The sequence below is a fragment of the Solanum lycopersicum genome, chromosome 10 (genome assembly GCF_036512215.1).
Source record: "Solanum lycopersicum chromosome 10, SLM_r2.1".
NCBI lineage: Eukaryota > Viridiplantae > Streptophyta > Magnoliopsida > Solanales > Solanaceae > Solanum > Solanum lycopersicum.
In genome coordinates this window covers 6768941-6791018 of record NC_090809.1, presented here as the reverse complement: position 1 = coordinate 6791018, position 22078 = coordinate 6768941, and the positions used below count along the sequence as shown (strand labels likewise).

Here is a 22078-nt window from a genome sequence, read left to right as displayed (position 1 = left end):
TCAAGTATCCGTGGGAAGTCTGTTGTGACGGATTCAAATTTGACACCCCCAGCTGATGAAAGTTTATTGAGACAAATTATAAGTGGCTCTTCCATTGGATATCCTCCTCCTATAAATCAAGAAAATAATAATAATTCTACTGATAACATTCGAGCACATTCAATAAATATTAATAATATTCCAATAATTTCCCCATTAACACCAAAAAAGTTTAGTTTTTATCGCGATAACGAGGAGCAATCAATTATTTCTTATGTAGTTGTTCCTGCTATGATTGAAATGTGTGGACTTTTTCATTTGGATAATCCATGTTGGGTAAAATCATCAACTGATGAGAGGTGGCTTATTCATCGCGAGTACTATGACAAAGCATTTCCAAACCCAAATCGACCATATAAATCATCAACTAATCGAATTGAATCATCAAGGGATTGTGGAGTTGTACCAATGACTGCAATTGAGTTGATCCAAATATTTCTTGATCCGGTAAGTTTTTTAAACATTTTCATATTATAATAGTTTTGTTCACAAGTAAGATGAGTTTAAATGACACAAACATGTACAATGAATATTCATATAGCCGACTCTAATTATATGAAATGTTTTTAGGCATGATTATTATTGTTTAAACATTAATCATATTCTAATTGATTTTGTATATGCAGATCAAATGGATGAACATGTTTCCTACTATAGTCACAGAAGCAAGGATTCTTGATTTTCTTGATTCTGGGGATATGGGAATTTCAATTCAACTGGTAAATGTTAATTCATATTTAATATATTTTTCTTAAAAATTAAATGTATATTAAAGTTGCTTCATAAAAAATGATCTATTTTTTTCTTGATTATTGAAAACAGATGTATGAAAAGTTGCATATTTTTTCTCCTCTAGTAGACGCTAGAGAATTTTTCTTCATACGTTGTTGTAAACAACTTGATAATACAACATGGATAATGCTGGATGTTTCATATGATTTATTCAAAGAGATTCAAACTTGTGCACCTTCTTATGCTTGGAAGTTTCCTTCTGGATGTATAATTCAAGATATGGGTGATCGCACGAGTCTGGTAAGAATCACTTCCTCTCACAATAGCTTGAAAACACTAATATTTTGCTATGTGTGTTCTCGATGAGGGCCCGTATCACACAGGCACTGCAGAGATTTACTTTACATTTTTGCAAGAGATTGTTCAACAACTCAAACCTATATATCACTATTCACGTGTAGTTTTTATTCCAAAGAGTGTTACATAGGTAAAATTTTGTAAGTATGGATACATATCTTTTAATATTGTATAAGAATCAAACTATCTTTATTCTCGATTAAATCAATCTTAAATCCTTGTGTTATATTCTTCACACTCTAATTATTTTTATTTTGGATCCTTGTGTTAAATGTTTTCTTGTAGCAATCTAACTTTTGAGTTTTCGAATGGAATTTTGTCAGTTTTATCAGCCCTGAAATGTTGAATTTTATCTAGGAGAGTCGTCGACTTCAGATTCAGAGATTTTTCATGGATTTGACGTCTTAAGATGTGTTGGCTTTTTTCCACGTAATCTGATTGTGTTAGACTTCATTGTTTTTCTTTGCTTCCACATTTGTTGTTATATTTGAATTTTACGCTGACTTGTCTTGGTGGAATAATAGAAGTGTCATCGCATTTTTTTTGAGTCATGACAGTTGATGCCCTAAATGTTCAAATGTTACAAAATATACTAAATAGTTGTATCCTTGTATCTTGAATAATCCTCACATTGTGTGATTCAATACTAAAAAGTATGAATTTGCAACATAGATTCTTATCGAAAATGTTTCCAATTATCAAGATTGTTTTTATAGCTATTTTGATATGCTTTTTTCTTTTGTAGGTCACGTGGATTGAACATGTTCAAGTAGATGAAAAAAATCAGGTTAATCATATCTTTAGAGACTTGTTGTATGGTCGTCAAATATATGGAGCTAAAAGATGGATTGTTACACTTCAAAGGATGTGTGAAAGGTATAATTTTCCAGTGGATGCATTATGTCCTACTAGGCATGGTCTCAAAGAAGGTTCGATTTTATTTTCCATTCTTTGTATTTTTAGGTTTTTAAATTTTAATTTACAAAATAAGATAAGAATATGACAAATACTTTCTGAAATGTACGAGTTCCATCACACCACACACATCCTATTTTGGCAAGTCAATATTTATTTTTCTTTTGTTTATTTTTAATTTTTAGTGGTTAATGATATTTCAGAAGGACTGCAAAATGTTAAACAGATATCTCAAAGGATGGTGAAGAGTTTTTGTGAAATCCTAAGCATGACAGAAAAATTAGATTTTTCAACTTCATCAAAGTTGAATAATATATATAGGGTTTCTATTAGAGAAAATGAAGAAACTACCCAATCAAAAGGCTTCATTGCCACTGCCGCTACATCCCTATGGTTTCCTTTTGCATTCAAAACTATTTTTAATTTCCTCAAAGATGACAAGACTAGATATCAGGTATGTATCGAACTTCTCTATGCCGTGGATAATTTATATATTTTTGTGTTGTTGAATCGAAATAATGTTATAGATAACATGTTAATGTCATATGATATTGATATTAGTTCCAATGGAAGTTAGATGTTATAGTGAAATATATTTGATATAGAAAAGTCTGACGGTATGTATCTTTACGTTGTATATTCAATTTTAATTTAATGAACCAAAATTTTTATAGATATATTTTTTGCATTATTTATTCATATATAACTTGTTTTTAACTAAACATAAATGTACCCTATTAGATTAACTTTTTTCAATTCTTGTAAGGATTTTTCATGTGAAATTCACAAAAATTTCAATATCTATAGCTTTTAAACTACTCCTGAATTTGTCCTATCTACTTATATTGGGCTCCTATGTTATTTTATATGTATGTTCAGCTATTTGCAGTTTTATTTTATTTAATTATAGTCTTACAATATTCATCTCATGAATAATTTTTGTTGATTGAATTATGAGTTTGTAAATTGTTTCAGTTTGATTTTGTTTTTATTTTTAGTGGGATGTTTTTGCTGAAGGAAATAATGTGACTGAGTTAGTTCGAATACTAACCGGAACTCTACCCGGAAACGATATTACAATCATTCAGGTATTTGTCATATTTATAGGCTGCTATTTTCTGAATGAATAGTTGCTCGTGTTTTCTATCTTTTAGGTTAAATATTATGATAAAATATTAGTTGATGACCTGTAGCTAAATATGTTATAAATATTAAGATTATTTGATAATACGTTGTTAGATGGGATAAAAAATAATATTTTTTTTTATTATTGAGGGACAATTATCATACTACTCCCTTCGTCTCATTTTATATGACACCATTTGATCCAGCACGAAATTTAAGAAATAAATGAATACTTAGAATTGTTTACCAAATTGTCCTTCAAAAGTGAACGCATTTTTCTCTCTTTATAAATGTATTAGAGTACTATTTAAAATTAAGCAGGATCAAAAAGGGTTAAAGAGAAATTGTAGGTTTAAATACTTACTATATGAGGAAATTTGACATTCTTTTGGGGATTGATCAAATGGTACCACATAAAATGGGACGGAGGGAGTAATTCTTAATATTTTTAGTGCTTACACTAATACTTCTTAAATTGTTCTAACATATATATGCAGTCTTATATGCTAAAAGAGAACAACATGTTACTTCTTGAAGAGTCAAGCATCGATGAAATGGGAGCATTTTTAATCTATGGACCCATAGATTTACCAATAGTCACTTCAATTGCCATTGGAGGTGATGCCACAAAAGTTGATATTTTCCCCTTAGGTATCATCATAAGTCCCGATGGCCGCCTTGCCTAGGAAAGGGGCAATAATGGAAGTGAAAAAGATGGTTCTATCTTGACAGTGGCTTTTCAAAAATTGATTTGTACTAATAATAATCCAATCTCCGAGGAACAACGTATGGAGGCAGTGACTTCAGTTCTTAACCTTTTGAGCTCTACAGTTTTACATATCAAAGCAGCATTGGGTTGCTTTGATTAAAAATGTGATGTTTTAGTTTTAAAGTTGTTATCTTGATGGATAAAGTTCTAGCCACAACCTTTTGACAATAATGAAGATTTTTGTTGAAAAAATTGTTTCATAGAGGTTCTTCGTAGTGAGACAAAAATTTGATGAAGGAGATTATGGAGAGGAGAAACAAACTGTTGAAAATTATGTGAAGAAGGTGGACAAATCTATTTTGTTGGAAATTCAAGCCATGAGGGAGATTTGTTTAACATTATTTACCCTAAGTTTCTTATCATAAATAGGGTTTCCCTTTAGGAAAAGGTTTTGTGTTGGCTAGTTTGTTTTCTTGTAGGAAAATGTGTAGGACTCTATAAATATAGTTTTGTTCCTTCTAACTTAACCAACATTCATAATGTAGTCTTAAAGGTTTTGAGAGTTTTGTTTAGGGTATAAATCTATGGGACACAAGATTGATACGTTATCACTTGTGTCAACCTCCCATGTATTCTGAGTGAATTAGTTGAGGTTATTTTTTCTATATTTTGTACTCTCATATTTATAGTGGATTGCTAATCTCTTTTGTGGATGTAGGTCGAATTGACCTAACATTAAGTCTTTGTGTCTTTTGGTATATTTCTCGTTTGACTTCTCACTCATGATCTTTCAAGGTTTGTTTTGCTAGTTTCCACATTATACCTAATTATTTTTCACTCCAAACAGAACCAACTACCATCCCAAGGCTAACCTATAAAACTATTTTAGAACATAAAATGATATAAAACACTAGGAGAATAGTTTATAAGCAACTAAATGTTTGAGTTTGCTTTAACTCAACTTGTCAATTAAAAGTGGCCGTGGAATAAGCTCCCTAGAACCTAAAAGTCATAGTACCAAAATATCTAATAGTCTAGCATAAGGGATGCAACCCAAAAAAACAATAGAAATAAAGCGTACATTTTGTCTGAGCCCTAATAATGGACTAAGAAGGAAAAGAAGAATCCTTAGTAACTTTGGAGGAAGAAGCACGCCCTTGGATTCAGATAACGGAACTCTCATAGCCGAGGACTCAAAAAAACCACCGGAGTTTATGCCTTATACTCAACAAAGAAAGAGCAAGTGTAGTAATAGTACACAATCACAATGTGTTTGTAAGATCATAGGATAGATCCAGTAAATGAAATATGAACAAAGACAAATAGTGCTAAAAATTAGTGCATCTTCAGTGTTTTACTGTTTTACTTCTGTGTTGTTTAGTTTACTTAGTCAAATAAATTAGTTCCTATTTCGCAGGAAGTCTATCTTGACAGGTGTCTTAATTAATAGTCACTTTTGGAGTCTAAGTTAGGGACATATTATATACATCTGCTGCGTATTTGTTGTAAAAACAAGGAGCCTTGAGTTTGAGAAAATATAAAGTTCCATTTTCTGTTCGACTGGTGCACTTATTCTTTTTTTTTCTCTGAATGTGCTTTTGTTTTATGGTATCAGGTTATTGGCTTGAACGTTCTTTCTTTCTTCTTGTTTATCAAGTTTGTTAAGTCTTGTTGGAGGAGATTGAAAGTTCCAGAGAAAATGTTTGTGCAGTATGGAGTCAATAAATGGAGGAAATAGTTCAAACACAGTTTGGTGTCGAGAAGCTTATGGGGACAAACTACAAGCACTGCAGAATGTGTATGGAAGCTTACCTTCAAGGTCAAGACTTATGGAATCTTATTGCTGGTGCTGAAGCAAAGATTCCAGTAAATACTTCAGAAAATTTAGAATCACGGAGAAAATAGAAGATCAAATGCGGTAAATTAAAACACTTTTTGCTTTGAGAACATCAATTGGAAAAGGGCTCATCCATCATGTACATGATGTCACCAAAAGAAGTCTGGGAGATACTTGAGCGGTTGTTTACTAAAAAGAACACCACTGGGATGCAACTACTGGTAAATGAATCGGCAATGCTAACACATGCGTGCATGTCTATACCTGAGTATTTCTTATGAGTTAAAATTCAGATCCCGATGAGAAAATTGCTGAAGTAGAATATTCGAGGATTGGACAAAGTAACCTTCAGTTGAAGAGTTTGAAAATTTGCTTCCCAACTAAGAGGCATTGGCAAAGTGTAGAATTGTATATGGAAGATAAATACAATGGCTTGGTTTTCCATTAGCACAACGAGATACATATAGTTATATAATTACAGTGGGCTGAAGTCCAGTAAACAGAATCTAAACCTAAACCTAATCTGGGTCAACACTCCTCCTCAAGTTGGAGCATGAACATCGTGAATACCCAGCTTGGATAAATAAAATGAAAAATTAGGATGAGTTAAAGGTTTAGTAAACAAATCAGCTCGCTGGAGTTGCGTGGGAACGTAGTGGGTCAAGAGCTCGTGACGTCATACACATTCACGTACGATATGGCAATCAATGTCGACATGTTTCATCCGCTCATGAAATAGTGGATTAGCTGCGATATATAGGGCAGATTGGTTATCACAATATAACCTCGGAACTGCGGTAGTCGCAACTCCAATACATCCGAGGATATGCTGAATCCACCGAATTTCGTAGCAAGTGTCAGCCATAGCCCGGTACTCAGCTTCGGCGGAAGAACGAGAGACGGTAGTCTGTTTCTTGGTCTGCCAAGATATGAGAGATCGCCCCAACATAACAAATAGCCGCTGACAGACTTTCTGGAGAGAGGACATGTAGCCTAATCCAAATCACAATAAGCCATAATCTGTAAGTTACTATCAGCTCTGAGAAGAATGCCCTGACCCGGATGACCCTTGAGGTAACGCAGCACGTGCATAGCAACATTGAGATGGTCAACTCTGGGCTCGTGCATAAACTGGGATAGGAGATGAACTAAATAAGCCAAGTCCAGGCGCGTAATCATCAGATAGATTAGACGACCAACCAGTCTTCGATATTTGCTGGGATCGCGAATCGTTGCACTGGTCGACGTGGCCAAGCCGTGACCAGGGAGCAAAGGAGTCGAGGCTGATTTACAGTCGGTGAGTCCGGCCTCCTGCAGAATTTCCAGTGCATATTTGCATTGGCACAACACTAAAACAGTCGATGAACGGGCACATTCAATTCCCAGAAAGTATTTTAAAGGCCCCAAATCCTTCAGCTGAAAACAATTGTGCAAATATTTTTTGAATGAAGCGCATAGATTGAGGTTGTTACCTGTGACTAAAATGTCGTCGATGTAAATTAAGATGGCCAGAAAGTCGGCGCCGCGTCGAAAAATGAAGAGCGTGTGATCCTTATGAGCTTGTTTGAAACCATAACGCCTCAATGCGATTGTTAGTTTTTCGAACCAATTTCTGGGTGATTGTCGGAGACCATAGATAGATTTTTCAGTAGACATACTTTGCCTGGGTGTGCATTAGAATATTTGGGTGGAAGTCGCATGTAGACCTCTTCAGTAATATCCCCATGTAAAAAGGCGTTATTTACATCAAGTTGGTGAATCTCCCATTTCTTGGCAACGACAACGGACAATAAAATTCGTACAGTTCCCATTCGGGCAATTGGAGCAAACGTATCCGTGTAATCTGTTCCAAATTCCTAATGATTTCCCAAAACAACCAGTCGTGCGTTGTACCATTCTTTAGATCCATCAACATGGAATTTTGTCTTGTACACCCATTGGCACCCCAGAGCCCGTCTACCTGCTGGAAGATCAGTCAACACCCAAGTCTGATTGTTTTCTATGGCTCAAATTTCTGATTGTATAGCCTCCCTCCAATTTGCTAATTTAATAGCATCCCGAAAGTATCGGGAGATGTTTGTAGCAGAGATGTCTGCCAAGAAACCACGATACCTGTCGTGCAATTTTTCATAACGAATGTAGCTAGTGATAGGGAATCGTGTACCTGAACGAGGAGTGGTCGAAGGACGAGTAACGGGAGGTACATGAGTAGCAGATTGGCACACATATTCAGAAAGGTAGCCAGGTGGATGACGAACGCGACTCGAAGTCCGGGAAGGTGGTGGAACCACGCCCAGGTCGACGGGAGGTACGGTGGTTGTAGGCTTTGTGGAGGTAATGAATTCGGGCTGCTGTGGCGCAATGTTGGTCTGCTTAGTAATTTAAACAGCGCTTGGGTTGGGTGACATGGTGGAAACAACGACGGGAAAGTTTGGGTTGGGTGACATGGTGGAGACAGCGACGGGAAAGTCTGCTACTTGTTGGACTGTCTATGTGTGGACTGTCGGTGTGTATTTCGTGGGCTGTGGGTTGGTAGGCGTAGGTGCGAAAGGAAAAATCGTCTCATCAAACGCAATGTCACGCGTATGAAAGAAACGGTGAGTTTCTAAATCGTATACCTGCCAACCTTTCGTCCCGGAAGGATAACCGAGGAACATACATTTGAGACTGCGGGGTGCGAATTTATTTGGTGGACGCTGTATATTTTGGACAAAACACAGGCACCCAAAAACACGTAACTGGGAAATATTGTGGGGTTTTATTTAGCATTTCGAATGGAGACTTGCCACCGAGGACACGGCTAGGGGTGGGATTGATGAGATAAACTGCAGTACGTACACATTCCCCCCAAAATTTGACTGGTAGAGACGCCTGGAACATTAAGGAGCGTGCCATGTTTAATATGTGACGGTGTTTGCACTCGACCCTCCTATTTTGTTAGGGGTTCCGACGCATGATGTTTGGACAAGGACGCCCATGTCGTGGTAAAACTGACGAAGAGGGTTATTAAGAAATTCGGTACCATTGTCAGATCGGATAATTTTTATAGTTTTATGGTACTGAGTTTGGATCAAGGTAAAGAATTGTTTTAATCAAGTTGTGACTTAACTTTTATCACTTAAGAGGTATACCCATATAACTCGATAGTAATCATCTACAATAGTCAAAAAATAATGTGACCCAGAAGATAGACAGGTAGAGTAAGGACCCCATAAATCACAATGAATTAAATAAAAAATGGAAACAAATTTATTAGAACTAGAAGGAAAACTTGAGCAAGTTTGCTTGGAATAAAAACAGATCTCACACGACTCTAATTGTTTGATATCTAAGGGGGTTTTATAAAAAGGAGGGGAACATAAAATTATAGGAGATGGATGACCCAGTCGCTTGTACAACAACTCGACCTGGTCGACTCTAGAAGCGGACACGAAAGCTTGAGACTGGAACACGTATACCCCGTTACGAGCTGTACCCCGACCAATCTCCGTTGTCAAAACACGGTCCTGTAACACACAACAACAATCATCAAAAATCACACGACAATTGTTGGACTTAATCAGGCATCAAACAGAAATCAAGTGGCGTTTCAGATTAGGGATGAACAACACATTTTTCAATATTAAATTGGAAGAAATCTGTACACTACCACAATAATTTGCCACAACATGAGTGCCATCCGGGAGATCAATAGAACACTCAGGGACAGACATAATATCATAAAGTGATGAAAAATTACCCGTCATGTGATGTGAAGCACCACTATCACTTAACCAATCGGGTGACAAAGCATGAACCGTACCCGTGTTATTTCCTGATTGTGTAGGAGTGTCGAGCATATTCAATAATCGAGTCATCTGCTCAGCCGACAGCCCTGGAAAGTTCCCGCCTTGGCTGCTGCCGGTCGTCACTGCTAGTGAAGTTGGACTGTCTGCGTGTGCAGCCATGCCATCACCGCGGCCTGCAGATTGTTCACGGCCAGATGGTGGACCACGACCTCTTCTACCCCCGCGTCCTCCCCGACGACCCCTTCTTCCTCCGCTGGGAAAGCCAATCAAAAGAAAGCACCATTCAGCAGAATGACCATTTTTCCTGCAATGGGTGCATTTGTATTTCAGAGGTGGTGTGGATTGGGTTTCAACCGCGAATGCTAGTCCATCGGTGTGGTCATCGCGGTTACGCACAATCGACTTGTGTCTTTCCTCTTGAGAGACAAGATAGTAGGCTTCATTGAGAACGGGAAGTGGACGGGTGCCGAAGATCTGGGAGCGAGTGGCTCCGAACTGTGCATCATCGAGTCCGAGAAGAAACGCATGCGTCTTCTCCTGACGCATTCTTGCAGCTACAGGACATATACACCCGCAGGTTGGATCAATCGAACCATACAATTGGTTCCAAATAGTTATAAACTGATTGTAGTACGAGACTACATATTGACCTCTTTGTCTCAACATTTGTAGATCGGACTTTAACTGCCACGATCTTGGAGAATTCGTGCCTCCGTACTTTGCCGTTATATCAGTCCATAATTCGTGGGTAATTTTGTGAGCAACGATACTTGGCTGGATTGTCTCGTCAGCTCTGTTAAAAATCCACGAACTTATGATTGAGTTGTTTGCTTTCCAGGCATCAAGTTCCAACTCGTTCGTGGGTTTTGGAAAACCTTTTTCATATAAAACACCAATCTTGCTTCTGCCTTCGAGTGCATTACAAATAGCTTGCTCCCAAACATCAAAATTATCGCCCTTCAGTAAGTATTTGGTTAGAGAATTGCTTGGTCCTTCTGACGGGTGTAAATAGTAGACGGAGCTCGGATCATGGATCGGTCGAATCTTCGCAGCAATCGTTACGGAAATAGAGCTGGGTTGGGTAGATTCGACGGTCATGATTTAACGTAGGGGCTATGGCGATCAGCAGTTGGGCAGGTTTATTGTGCGAGAATGCAACGACGATCGGGAGGTCGTATGTTGGCAGTGGCAGTGGTCGACTCTCGGCTAGGTTTTGAATCCTAGTCGAGGCTCTGATACCATGTAGAATTGTATATGGGAGATAAATACAACGGCTTGATATTCCATTAGCACAACGAGATATATATAGTTACAAAAAAATCTAAACCTAAACCTAATCTGGGTCAACACAAAGCAAATAGCAAGAAGCCTTGAACCAGATGCGACTCTCTTATCAAGGGATAAGAATAAAAAGAAAAACTCATCATTTGAGAGTGGGAACAATGAAAAAGAATCAAATGGTGAAAAAGCTATTGGTGACAACTTTGATAATAAGAAGTTCACAGTTTTCTTAGTCAAATTGATAAAAGGAGACGAAATAGACGAGAACCCTATACGAACCTTTTATAATATCCATTCAAACCCAATAAAATCCTAATATTAGTTGGAGATGCAGGTTTAGGTAAGTCTGGCAGCGATACCGGAACCGGGTGAGTCGGTTTGGTAAGTTTCGGAACCGGGACGGAACCGGTACTGTGCGAACCGGTACCGTTCCCGAACCGGGACAAGACCAGACCGGGAAACCGGTAAAATTTGTACTGTTCCGTCCCGGTCCGGAAGGGAACTTTAAGATTTAAAGCTTTAAGATTTAATTTTTTTAATTAAATATAATTTTTATAAAAATAATTTAAAAATTAAAAATTTAAATTTCAAACTTTAAAAGTTAAAAAAAAATAAAAAAATTCAAACTTTAAAGTTATAAAATTTAAATTTCAAACATTTAAAGTTTGAAATTTTTTAAATTCAAACTTTAAAGTTTAAATTTAAAATTTTCAAACTTTTAAAGTTTCAAATTTAAATTTTATAAACTTTAATGTTTGGAAATTTTAAATTCAAACTTTAAAGTTTGAAATTTTTAAATTCAAACTTTTAAAGTTTGAAAATTTAAATTCAAATTTTAAAGTTATAAAATTTAAATTTCAAACTCTTAAAGTTTGAAAAATTTAAATTCAAACTTTTAAAGTTTGAAATTTTTAAATTTAAACTTTTAAAGTTTTGAAAATTTTAAATTCAAATATTAAAGTTATAAAATTTAAATTTCAAACTCTTAAAGTTTGAAATTTTTAAATTCAAACTTTAAAGTTATAAAATTAAAAATTGACAATATTAAAAATTAAATTTAATACAACAATATTAAAAAACAAATTAAGGCGAATAGCCTATATTTTTATTAATATTTATTTGGTATTACAATTACATTTACAAAAATATTAGTAGATTATTAAAAGATTTAATCTACACAACTACCTTCTAGGAAGGATTCTGTTTGAATTAAATCTTGAATTATCATACTTCTACTAATAGTTGGTGCCACAATATAAATCCCTTCGTAAATTTTTCAACATTTCTTTGGTAGCATGTTCGAGAATTGGTTAAATAGAAAGATCTCCATTGCTTCTATCCCGTCGTCACTATAATCCTGCATTACTTCATCAACGTCATCTTGAAATTTGGTCGGTAGTGGTTCACGAACCAAATTTCTTCTCTCGACATTAATCCAATCTCAAAATAATATCGATATCTCCAAGTTGTCGGCTGCTATTGAATGCCTATGTTCTCCAAGTTGAAACCTTGCTGCACTAATGACGTCTTCCAAAGATACCGACGATGCTTGCATTGCTAATATATCTTGAGCCATAGGTACTAGTTTGAAAATCCTTTGCCTCAATTTCTACCATGCTAGAATATCTTTAGTAGCTTTTGTATTTTGATTAACATAGGCATCAAAATCATTTCTATTATCGTGAGAAAGTTCAAGATAATCCTGTAAATAATCATCAATATTATTTTCATCAAATCTACTCCTAGAGTTTTGAGGTTCATTTTCACTTGATAAATTTATATTAGCATTATATAAATCATACAATTTTCTAGCTTCAATTGTTATGCTATCTTTAACTTGTTGACAACTAGGAATTTCATCTAATACATCATTAATATCTAAGTTAAAATACATTTTTCAACCATTTTTGATGCACCTACATCTTTATACGTAGGGTTTAACAAACATGCAGTTAAATAAATTTGAGGATTAGAAATATAATATTTTGTAAATTTTAGAATTATTTTTTCAATGGTTTATTGAAATCTTGGTTTATTTTTAAATTTAAATATCAGACAAAACAGTACAAATTGATGCACTATAAAGTACAATTATTCTTTTTGTAGTTAAGTAAAAAACTTTTAGGAAATATATAAGTTCATTTATATCACGCCGATCATTATCATGTAGTCCATTGTCATATCAGAATTATGAGCATTCCAAACCATTTGTAGGGTATTCGATATTCATAAGCGACTACAAGCATTTCATATAAAGCATTCCATCTAGTAGCCACTGTTTTTGGAATTTTTCTAGGTGGAAGATTATTTTCAAAACAGCGATTTTGAAAATATTTACGCCTAGACTTAACTTGACATTTAGATATAAAATGACATGCATTTTCAACTTTCGTACATTCGTTATTATAAATATGTATACCATCTCTAACCATCAAATTATATATATGTGCAGTACACCTAATATGATAATTATCACCATAGAAAGGACAAAGTTTAGGTTTTAAATTTTCAACAACAACATTATTACTTGAAGCATTATCTAAGGTTATACTACTTATTTTATCACATATTCCATAACTTTGTAAAATGTTTAAAACAGCTTAAGCAATATAACTATCGTTTTTTGCATTTGACAACATTTATAACCTAAAATTCTTTTTTGCATATACCAATTTTCATCAATCCAATGTGCAGTAACAGTCAAATAATCGTTACCGTTTACACTACAACCCATATCAGAAGTAATAGCTATTTTACAAGTATTATAATAAAATAAAAAATGAAGATATTGAAAATGTTGTGCATGATAATCAAATACAACCTTATTTTTAATTGTATTTCTAGCAAAACCCTTAAAATTAGGATTACATACAATTTGTATATAATGTATAAAACCAGAATTTTCAGCAAATCTAAATGGCAAACCCATAACACATCATTTTAGCTAGTTCTTTAAGATATTTTTCTGTATTATATAAAAGTGGTAAACTAGAGCCAGAAACATTAGACTGATTTAATTGTGTTTGTACCATGATAGAGCCACCTACTCCTACATTTTCAGGAACGGGGATACCATTTTTTTTAGCTTCCGCTACCGCTTTAGCATGCAAAAATTCATTTTTACAACAAGACATTTAATGACTACTCAAATGTCCCGTCCCACCAGATTTACCAATAGTTTTATGATTTAATCTATGTTTACATTTATTACAAAGTGTTTTATATTCATTTGTGTCATAAATTGCCAAACAACCAATTTTTTAACACGTTTTACCTTAGGCATAAGATGTACTGGGGGAACAGGGGCAGGACAACGAAAGGGAGCGGGATTGGGAGTATTAGTAGTCGTAGGTGGCTAAGTTTCATTATCATCATCATCATCATCATCATCAAAGGCATACAGACGTTTTGAATTTAACTTTATGAAGGCATATTCCAATCTTTTCGATCAGGTAATGGATTGATTGGATTAGCATATGTAACAAGTAATGTATATGGCTTGTAAAGGTCATAACAATACGGTTCAGGATCAAGAAATTTCTTCTTTAAAACAGCCCAAGCGTGCGAACATGGTATTTCATCCACTTGAAATCTCCTACATGTGCAAGTTTTTTTTTTCAAGACAAACAATAAATGTTTCCCCTTCATGACGAACATTGTGCACATAATTACTTGTTGCAACTACCTATTACATAAAGTTAAAAGGAATTTAATTCATACCAATTAAACAATCTTTACTTTTTACTGAATAAAATGCAAAATACAACACTTTTAAGGAAGCATAAACATACCATCATACGTAGTGAAAATTCTTCATTTTCAGCGAGCATTTCTTGTGCTTTACCATAAAGTGTCGTGAATGTATTAGAAGCAGATGTATGATTTTTGAAATTCCATCGACCAAATATTTGTCTAATTTCCTCAAGAAAATCATATATAGGTAATTCTCTTGCTTCCACAATGCATGTATTTATGCATTCAGCTATGTTTGATGTCATCACATTGCCTCGATCAAGTGTTGCATACACTCTTGCCCATTTATCATAACCAGCCAATTGCAAATAATTCTTCACCCTAATATCAACATGTTCTACTTTTTTCATCAGTTCATTAAATTCAAAATGTCAGTATGCCTTTGCTATTGCATAAAACACTTCTGAAAGACTGTCATGTGACTTTTTGTAAAGTGTCTTCATGTTCTTTCAAAGATGAAACGTGCAAGCATAATGTGGTATATTGTATATCCTCGAAACTGCTTTTATAATACTCTAGTTTTTGTCTGATACAACACACATTTTATCCTTTAAACCATGAACTTCTCTAAATTGTTCAAAAAAAAGAAGTCCAAGATGCATTATTTTTCGAATCAATAATACCGTATGCTATGGGCAATATATTTCCTGAATATATACAATGAAAACATTAGGATACATATCGGCAAATACAATAAATACATTTTTAATAAATATAATATTATGCGTAATTCTTTATAAAAATATAAATATCTAATAGTTACCTGCTCCATCCAGTGTGTTTGAAGACACAAATGTGCCATTATAAGTCCCCTTAAATGGCTGTCGTCTACTACAACTATTGGCTTACAACTTTCAAAACCTTTTATGAAAGGAAACAAAGCTATAAAGACATATAGAAATTCATTTTCTTCCGTCTTCTTCATTCTTATATGCGATCTAGGATTAGTGGTGTCCAATATATATAAATAACTAGGTAATTTACTATATGAATCAGATGGTGTCCCCCTTAATGTATTTAGTGCCTTTTCTCTAGCATTCCATGCCACAGAGTAGGATGCATCTACGCCAAGTTCGAGTCTAACATCAACTTGTATGTCTTTCGGTGTCAACTTTTTTTTTATGATCAACTAGCTTGGGCTTTATTATACCTCCAACAAAACTGCTTGTTGCTTGTCTCTGACTATACACCTTATCTTTTAATGAACATGTATGCTCATTTACAAACTTTCTAAATCTAAACATTCCGGATTTATTGATGTTGAAAGCCTTCATTATCCATCCACAATTTTAGATACACAAACAAGTGTATAACTGCTTGAATTATAAAAAAAATAAAATAAAATAATACATGATATTATATGAAATAATTACTATAACAACAAAAGATAAAATCTATATAAATACAAAATACCTAACTAAACTTGATCATTCTACCTTCCACTAAAATCTATATCAATGGCATATTTCATCATCACAGCTTTCAAAGTACGTTTATTCTTATAAACTTGATCCTCAATGACTTCTTTATGATTCATATTGCAGATAATAGAGTTACTTAACTCATTACTGGTTAATGGTGCACTAATAACTATTACTTGGTTATCAGTAGTACTTCCTCCGTTTATCATACACATGCCAATATCTTTTTCATACTGATTTCTACAATATATATCACGATCATTCTCAAATACAGTTAAACAAATGGGGTAGTTTGCGAATTCTCGAGCTTTTTTCTTCAATGAGACATATACTCTCATTCCCATATCGTTGTGTATCTCCAAAGGTACAATGCTACCTTCTATTTTATACTTAAGTTTCAATCTGTTATACCTCAAATCTACCCCAATCTGATTAGAAACTTCATCAACTAAATCTTTATATGATGCATACTCTTTAATCATAATTTCCCCAGTTGTGTAATCAACATAGCAATTATCTTCAGTCCAATGTCTAGAATGCTTTATTATAAAACTAATGCTCCCCATATATGCTTTATAGTAAAAAAAATAATCACATAGTCAATACTAAATACGAAAATAATGACATTATCATTAATTTGTATCAAGAATACAAATCAATAAAGTTACAATAATAATTCAAATAAACGATTCGAACATTATTACTTGTCGAAACAATTGATGCACCAAATACGTATTCTGTTGGATATATAGTTTCTTATACAAAAGTTAAAAAAAAATTTCAAACCAGAATACTATTTATATATATCAGTACAAAATTTAAAGATAATTGCATTGATTAAAATATATAATAATTCAAAATGCAAATAGATATGAATACTTATTATACAAACAAAATCGCATCAAATCACAATCAAATTAAAAACATATAAGGATTAGTTAACTAAAACATACCTGAATTTTAACTTTTTGTTTGTGTTTATTTTCTAAAAATCGTTTACCCAATTTATTTGCCAAAACAATAAACTCGTAATAATTTTTTTTTGGATGAACATCATGAATAATGGCCAGATATATCATTCAGATTTTGAAAAAATTGTAATTGATGTAGAGAGTTTTAAGCATTTGTGTCACGACCCAAAACGAGCCGCAAGTGGCACCCACACTTTCCCTACTATGTGAGCGGACCAACCAATCTAAACCCCAACATTTCAACCATAATAAACAGAATATAATGCGGAAGACTTAAAACTCATTAACGAAATCAAAAATTAACTTCTAAAACTCAAAACTTATCATTATCCCCAAAATCTGGAAGTCATCATCACAAGAACATATGTCCTCAAATTACTAAATCTAAGAGTATCTAAGAAGCTAAAATAAGTAAACAAATGGTCCATGTCCGAACTTCAAGAACATCAAGACATGATTGAGAGAGAATCTAGTCCGAGCTAGGAACAATAGCTCACCCTGAAATCTGACGTGGTGAAGACTGGCTAGAGTTGTGGTTGAGTTGAAGACGACGGTACGTTTGCTGCACTCCACAAATAACAAAGAGAAAACATACAAGTAGGGGTCAGTACAAACAAGTAGGGGTCAGTACAAACAAGTAGGGGTCAGTACAAGCACAAGTACTGAGTAGATATCATCGGCCAACTCAAAATAGAAAGCAATATATATCAAATAATAACATAAATCAACCATAACACTTAACAGGTGACAACAACAAATACCATAACCATTGGGCACAACCCAAGCACATCTATGAGGACTCAAGCCTCCACACCATACTCATTTGGGAAACAGGTTCATTAAATTGAGTATATTAACATAATTCAAGATTCATTCTTTTTACTATCCTGGTGTCGGAACGTGACACTCCGATCCTCCTCATACTATCCTGGTGTCTGAACGTGACACTCCGATCCTGGTGTCGGAACGTGACACCCGATCCATTAATACTATCCTGGTTTCGGAACGTGACACCTGATTCATTAATACTATCCTGGTGTCGGAAAGTGACACCCGATCCATTAATACTATCCTGGTGTCGGAACGTGACACCCGATCCATTAATACTATCCTGGTGTCGGAACGTGACACCCGATCCACTATTACTATCCTGGTGTCGGAATGTGACACCCGATCCATTAATACTATCCTGGTGTCGGAACGTGACACCCGATCCACTATTACTATCTTGTTGTCGGAATGTGACACCAGATCCACTATTACTATCCTAGTGTCGGAACATGACACCCGATCCACTAACCTCATTCTTTTAGTTCATCAAGACTTCTTCTATACCAAGGAATCATCATTAACAAAGAGGTTTTAAGGTTTAAGATTCAACAACCTCATCATGCTTATTTTATCACAATTATATATAATCACATCATGCAAGCGCACAACTAAGCATATAGAAGACTTTACAATACTACGCAATACATATTATTCGCTATTAAGAGTTTACTACGGAATAGCATAAACCATAACCTACCTCCACCGAAGAATCATGATCAAGCAATCTACTTTCCCAAAGCCGCGTTCTTCTCTTTCTCTCGCTAGTTCTCTCTTCCTCTTCTGTTCTTTCTATTTTTCATATTCAAACCCTTTTTCTTTTACCCTAAGTACCATATAATTAAGTATAAAAGATGGTAAAAGTAACCCACTATTTATTCCAAGGTTATCTCCTCTAACCCCCAAGTAATTGAATTATTAACATTAAACCCCTAATTTTATGATGATAAGAAGGAATAGTCCAAAACGCCCCTTAATACTGTTAACAAAAATCCGATCCAGTCAGGGTTACGCAGTCTGTGACGGGCTGTCGTGCCTGCGACGGTCCGTCCTGCTGCTTCCGCCATAAAGTTCAGAGACTAAATTTCATTAAAGAGTATGTGACGGTCCATCGTGCCCACAATGGTCCATCCTTCCATGTCGTCGTGAAGTTGAGAGAGTTGTTCTCAGTACCCAAATTTTCAAAATTCTAAGTGTTTTGGAACGAGACCCCCTCGACGGTCCGTCGTGCCCATTACGGTCCGTCGTGGGATCCGTCGACCCAGACAGTTATTACTAGAATAAACTCTACTGCTTAAAAACGACTAAATAGGTCGTTACAATAGATACCAATTTACCCATCGTTCGTCCTTGAACGATCACAAGAAGAAAAATAAGGGCGAAAGGGAGTACCTGGATCTGAAAACAGGTGTGGGTATCTTTCTTGCATATCAGCCTCCTTCTCCCAAGTGGACTCTTCAACGGGCCGATTCTTCCACTGAACCTTGATGGATGCAATCTCTCTTGACCTCAACTTGTGGACTTCTCTGTCTAAAATAGCAACAGGCTCCTCCTCATAAGACAAATTATCATCAAGAAGAACTGAATCCCAACGAATGATGTAGTTTCCATCCCGATGGTATCTTTTCAGCATAGACACATGAAATACCGGATGCACTCCTGACAGCCCTGGGGGTAAGGCTAATTCATAAGCTACCTCCCCCACGCGCTTCAGAACTTCAAATGGACCAATATACCTCGGACTAAGCTTACCTTGCTTACCAAACCGCATCACCCCTTTCATGGGTTCACCTTCAGCAAAACTTGCTCGCCCTCCATAAACTCCATGTCTCTAACCTTTCGATCTGCATATTCTTTCTGTCTACTTTGAGCTGCTAAAAGCTTTTCTTGAATGCATTTCACTTTATCTAACGATTCCCTCAGAAGGTCAGTACCCCAAGGTCTAACTTTAAATGCATCAAACCACCCAATGGAAGACCTACACCTTCTCCCATACAGTGCCTCAAATGGGGCCATATCAATACTTGAGTGATATCTATTGTTGTATGAGAATTCTGCTAAGGGTAAGAAGTTATCCCAATGACCACCAAATTCTATCACACATGCATGAAGCATATCCTCCAAGACCTGAATTGTTCGCTCAGACTGACCATCGGTCTGAGGGTGAAATGCAGTACTAAGATCCAACCTAGTACCTAACTCGGCATGCAATGTTTTCCAAAATTTAGAAGTAAACTGCGTACCTCTATCTGATATAATGGAAACTGTAACTCCATGCAATCGAACAATTTCTGAGATGTAAAGTTTGGCTAACTTCTCTGCATTATAAGTCACCTTGACCGGAATGAAATGAGCAGACTTAGTTAATCTGTCAACAATTACCCAAATGGAGTCATACTTACCCATTGTCTTTGGAAGACCAACCACGAAGTCCATTGCAATTCTCTCCCACTTCCATTCAGGAATGGGCATTCTCTGAAGTGTCCCTCCAGGCATCTGGTGTTCATACTTTACTTGCTGACAATTCGGGCATTGAGCAACAAAATCAACAATGTCACGCTTCATCCTACTCCACCAAAAATGTTGCTTTAGGTCACGATACATCTTGGTTGCACCAGGATGTATTGAATACCTTGAACTATGAGCCTCCGTAAGAATAGTGTGAATCAAATCATCGACGCGGGGTACACATACCCTTCCCTTAATTCTCAAAACACCTTCCTCATCGATTTTTGCTTCTTTAGCCTCTCCTCGCAACACCTTATCTCGGATCCGGATCAGTTTCTCATCGGTAAACTGCTTTCCTTTAATCTTATCAAGAAAGGAAGATCTTGCCTCCATACAGGCCAAAAATCCTCCCTTCTCATTTACTTCTAGCCTCATAAAGTCATTAGCCAGAGTCTGAACCTCTCTAGCCAATGGGCGTCTAGAAACCTGCAAGTGGGCTAGACTTCCCATGCTCCCTGTCTTTCTACTTAAAGCATCTGCCACAACATTAGCTTTTCCCGGATGATACAAGATAGTGATATCATAGTCCTTCAGTAGTTCCATCCATCTTCTCTGTCTTAAGTTCAAATCTTTCTTAGTAAAGACATACTGTAAACTACGATGATCCGTATAGACTTCACATTTAACCCCATATAGATAATGTCTCCATTGATTTAATGCAAACACTACCGCAGCCAACTTCAAATCATGGGTCGGATAATTACGTTCATGCACCTTTAATTGCCTCAAATCATAAGCAATTACATTCTTCTCTTGCATTAGCACTGCACCCAACCCGAATAGGATGCATCACAATAAACAATGAAATTCTTACCTTCCACTGACAGGGTAAGAATTGGTGCAGTAGTCAACAAAGTCTTGAGCTTCTGAAAGCTTTCTTCACACTCGTTTGACCATACAAATGGAACACTCTGCTTAGTCAAGTTTGTCAATTGGGAAGCAATGGAAGAAAATCCCTTGACAAATCGACGGTAGTAGCTAGCTAAACCAACGAAGCTCCTTACCTCTGTAACATTAGTAGGTCTTACCCAATTCTTCACTGCTTCAATCTTGGAAGGATCCACCATCACTCCATCCTTAGAAACCACATGCCCCAAGAAGGACACTGAATCTAGCCAAAACTCACACTTAGAGAATTTGGCATAAAGCTTTTTCTCCCTCAACATTTCCAATACCATTCTCAAGTGCTCCTCATGTTCTTTCTTGCTCTTTGAGTATACCAGTATATCATCAATGAATACAATGACAAAGAGATCCAGATATGGCTTAAAAATCCCATTCATCAAACTCATGAAAGCAGCAGGGGCATTCGTAAGCCCAAAAGACATTACTAAGAACTCATAATGCCCATACCTGGTCCGAAAAGAAGTCTTGGGCACATCCGTTGCCCGTATTTTCAATTGATGGTAACCAGATCTTAAATCGATTTTTGAGAAGGTACAAGCACCTTGTAACTGATCGAACAAATCATCGATGCGAGGAAGAGGATACTTGTTCTTAACAGTTACCTTATTCAGTTGTCTGTAGTCAATGCACATCCGAAAACTTCCATCCTTCTTCTTCACAAAGAAAACAGGAGCACCCCAAGGGGATGCACTTGGTCTAATAAAGCCTTTGCTTAACAACTCTTGAAGTTGGAATTTTAACTCTCTTAACTCAGCGGGAGCCATCCTATAAGGGGGTATGGAAATGGGGTGAGTACCCGGCTCCAGATCAATACAGAAATCAATATCTCTATCTGATGGCATACCAGGAAGGTCTGCAGGAAACATATTAAGAAACTCATGGACTATTGAAACCGACTCAATTGAAGG

At 35.7% G+C, this 22078-nt stretch overlaps 2 protein-coding genes across 2 annotated transcripts; one reads left to right on the top strand and one right to left on the bottom strand.

Annotated features, from left to right (window-relative positions):
* Window positions 1–671: 671 nt before the first annotated feature.
* LOC101253837 (homeobox-leucine zipper protein ROC8-like) lies at window positions 672–5032 on the top strand. Its single transcript, XM_069290443.1, has 5 exons — window positions 672–758; window positions 862–1071; window positions 1874–2497; window positions 3042–3131; window positions 3666–5032. Exons 3-5 carry the CDS (start codon window positions 2282–2284, stop codon window positions 3852–3854), a joined length of 495 nt encoding a protein of 164 aa, XP_069146544.1. The 5' UTR covers window positions 672–758; window positions 862–1071; window positions 1874–2281; the 3' UTR covers window positions 3855–5032.
* Window positions 5033–6707: 1675 nt separating this feature from the next.
* LOC138338685 (uncharacterized) lies at window positions 6708–10600 on the bottom strand. The gene is made up of 5 exons (XM_069289763.1): window positions 9287–10600; window positions 9122–9220; window positions 8333–8410; window positions 7373–7570; window positions 6708–7130 (listed from the first exon to the last, which is right to left on the bottom strand). Exons 1-5 carry the CDS (start codon window positions 10598–10600, stop codon window positions 6708–6710), a joined length of 2112 nt encoding a protein of 703 aa, XP_069145864.1.
* Between the last annotated feature and the right edge of the window lie 11478 nt (window positions 10601–22078).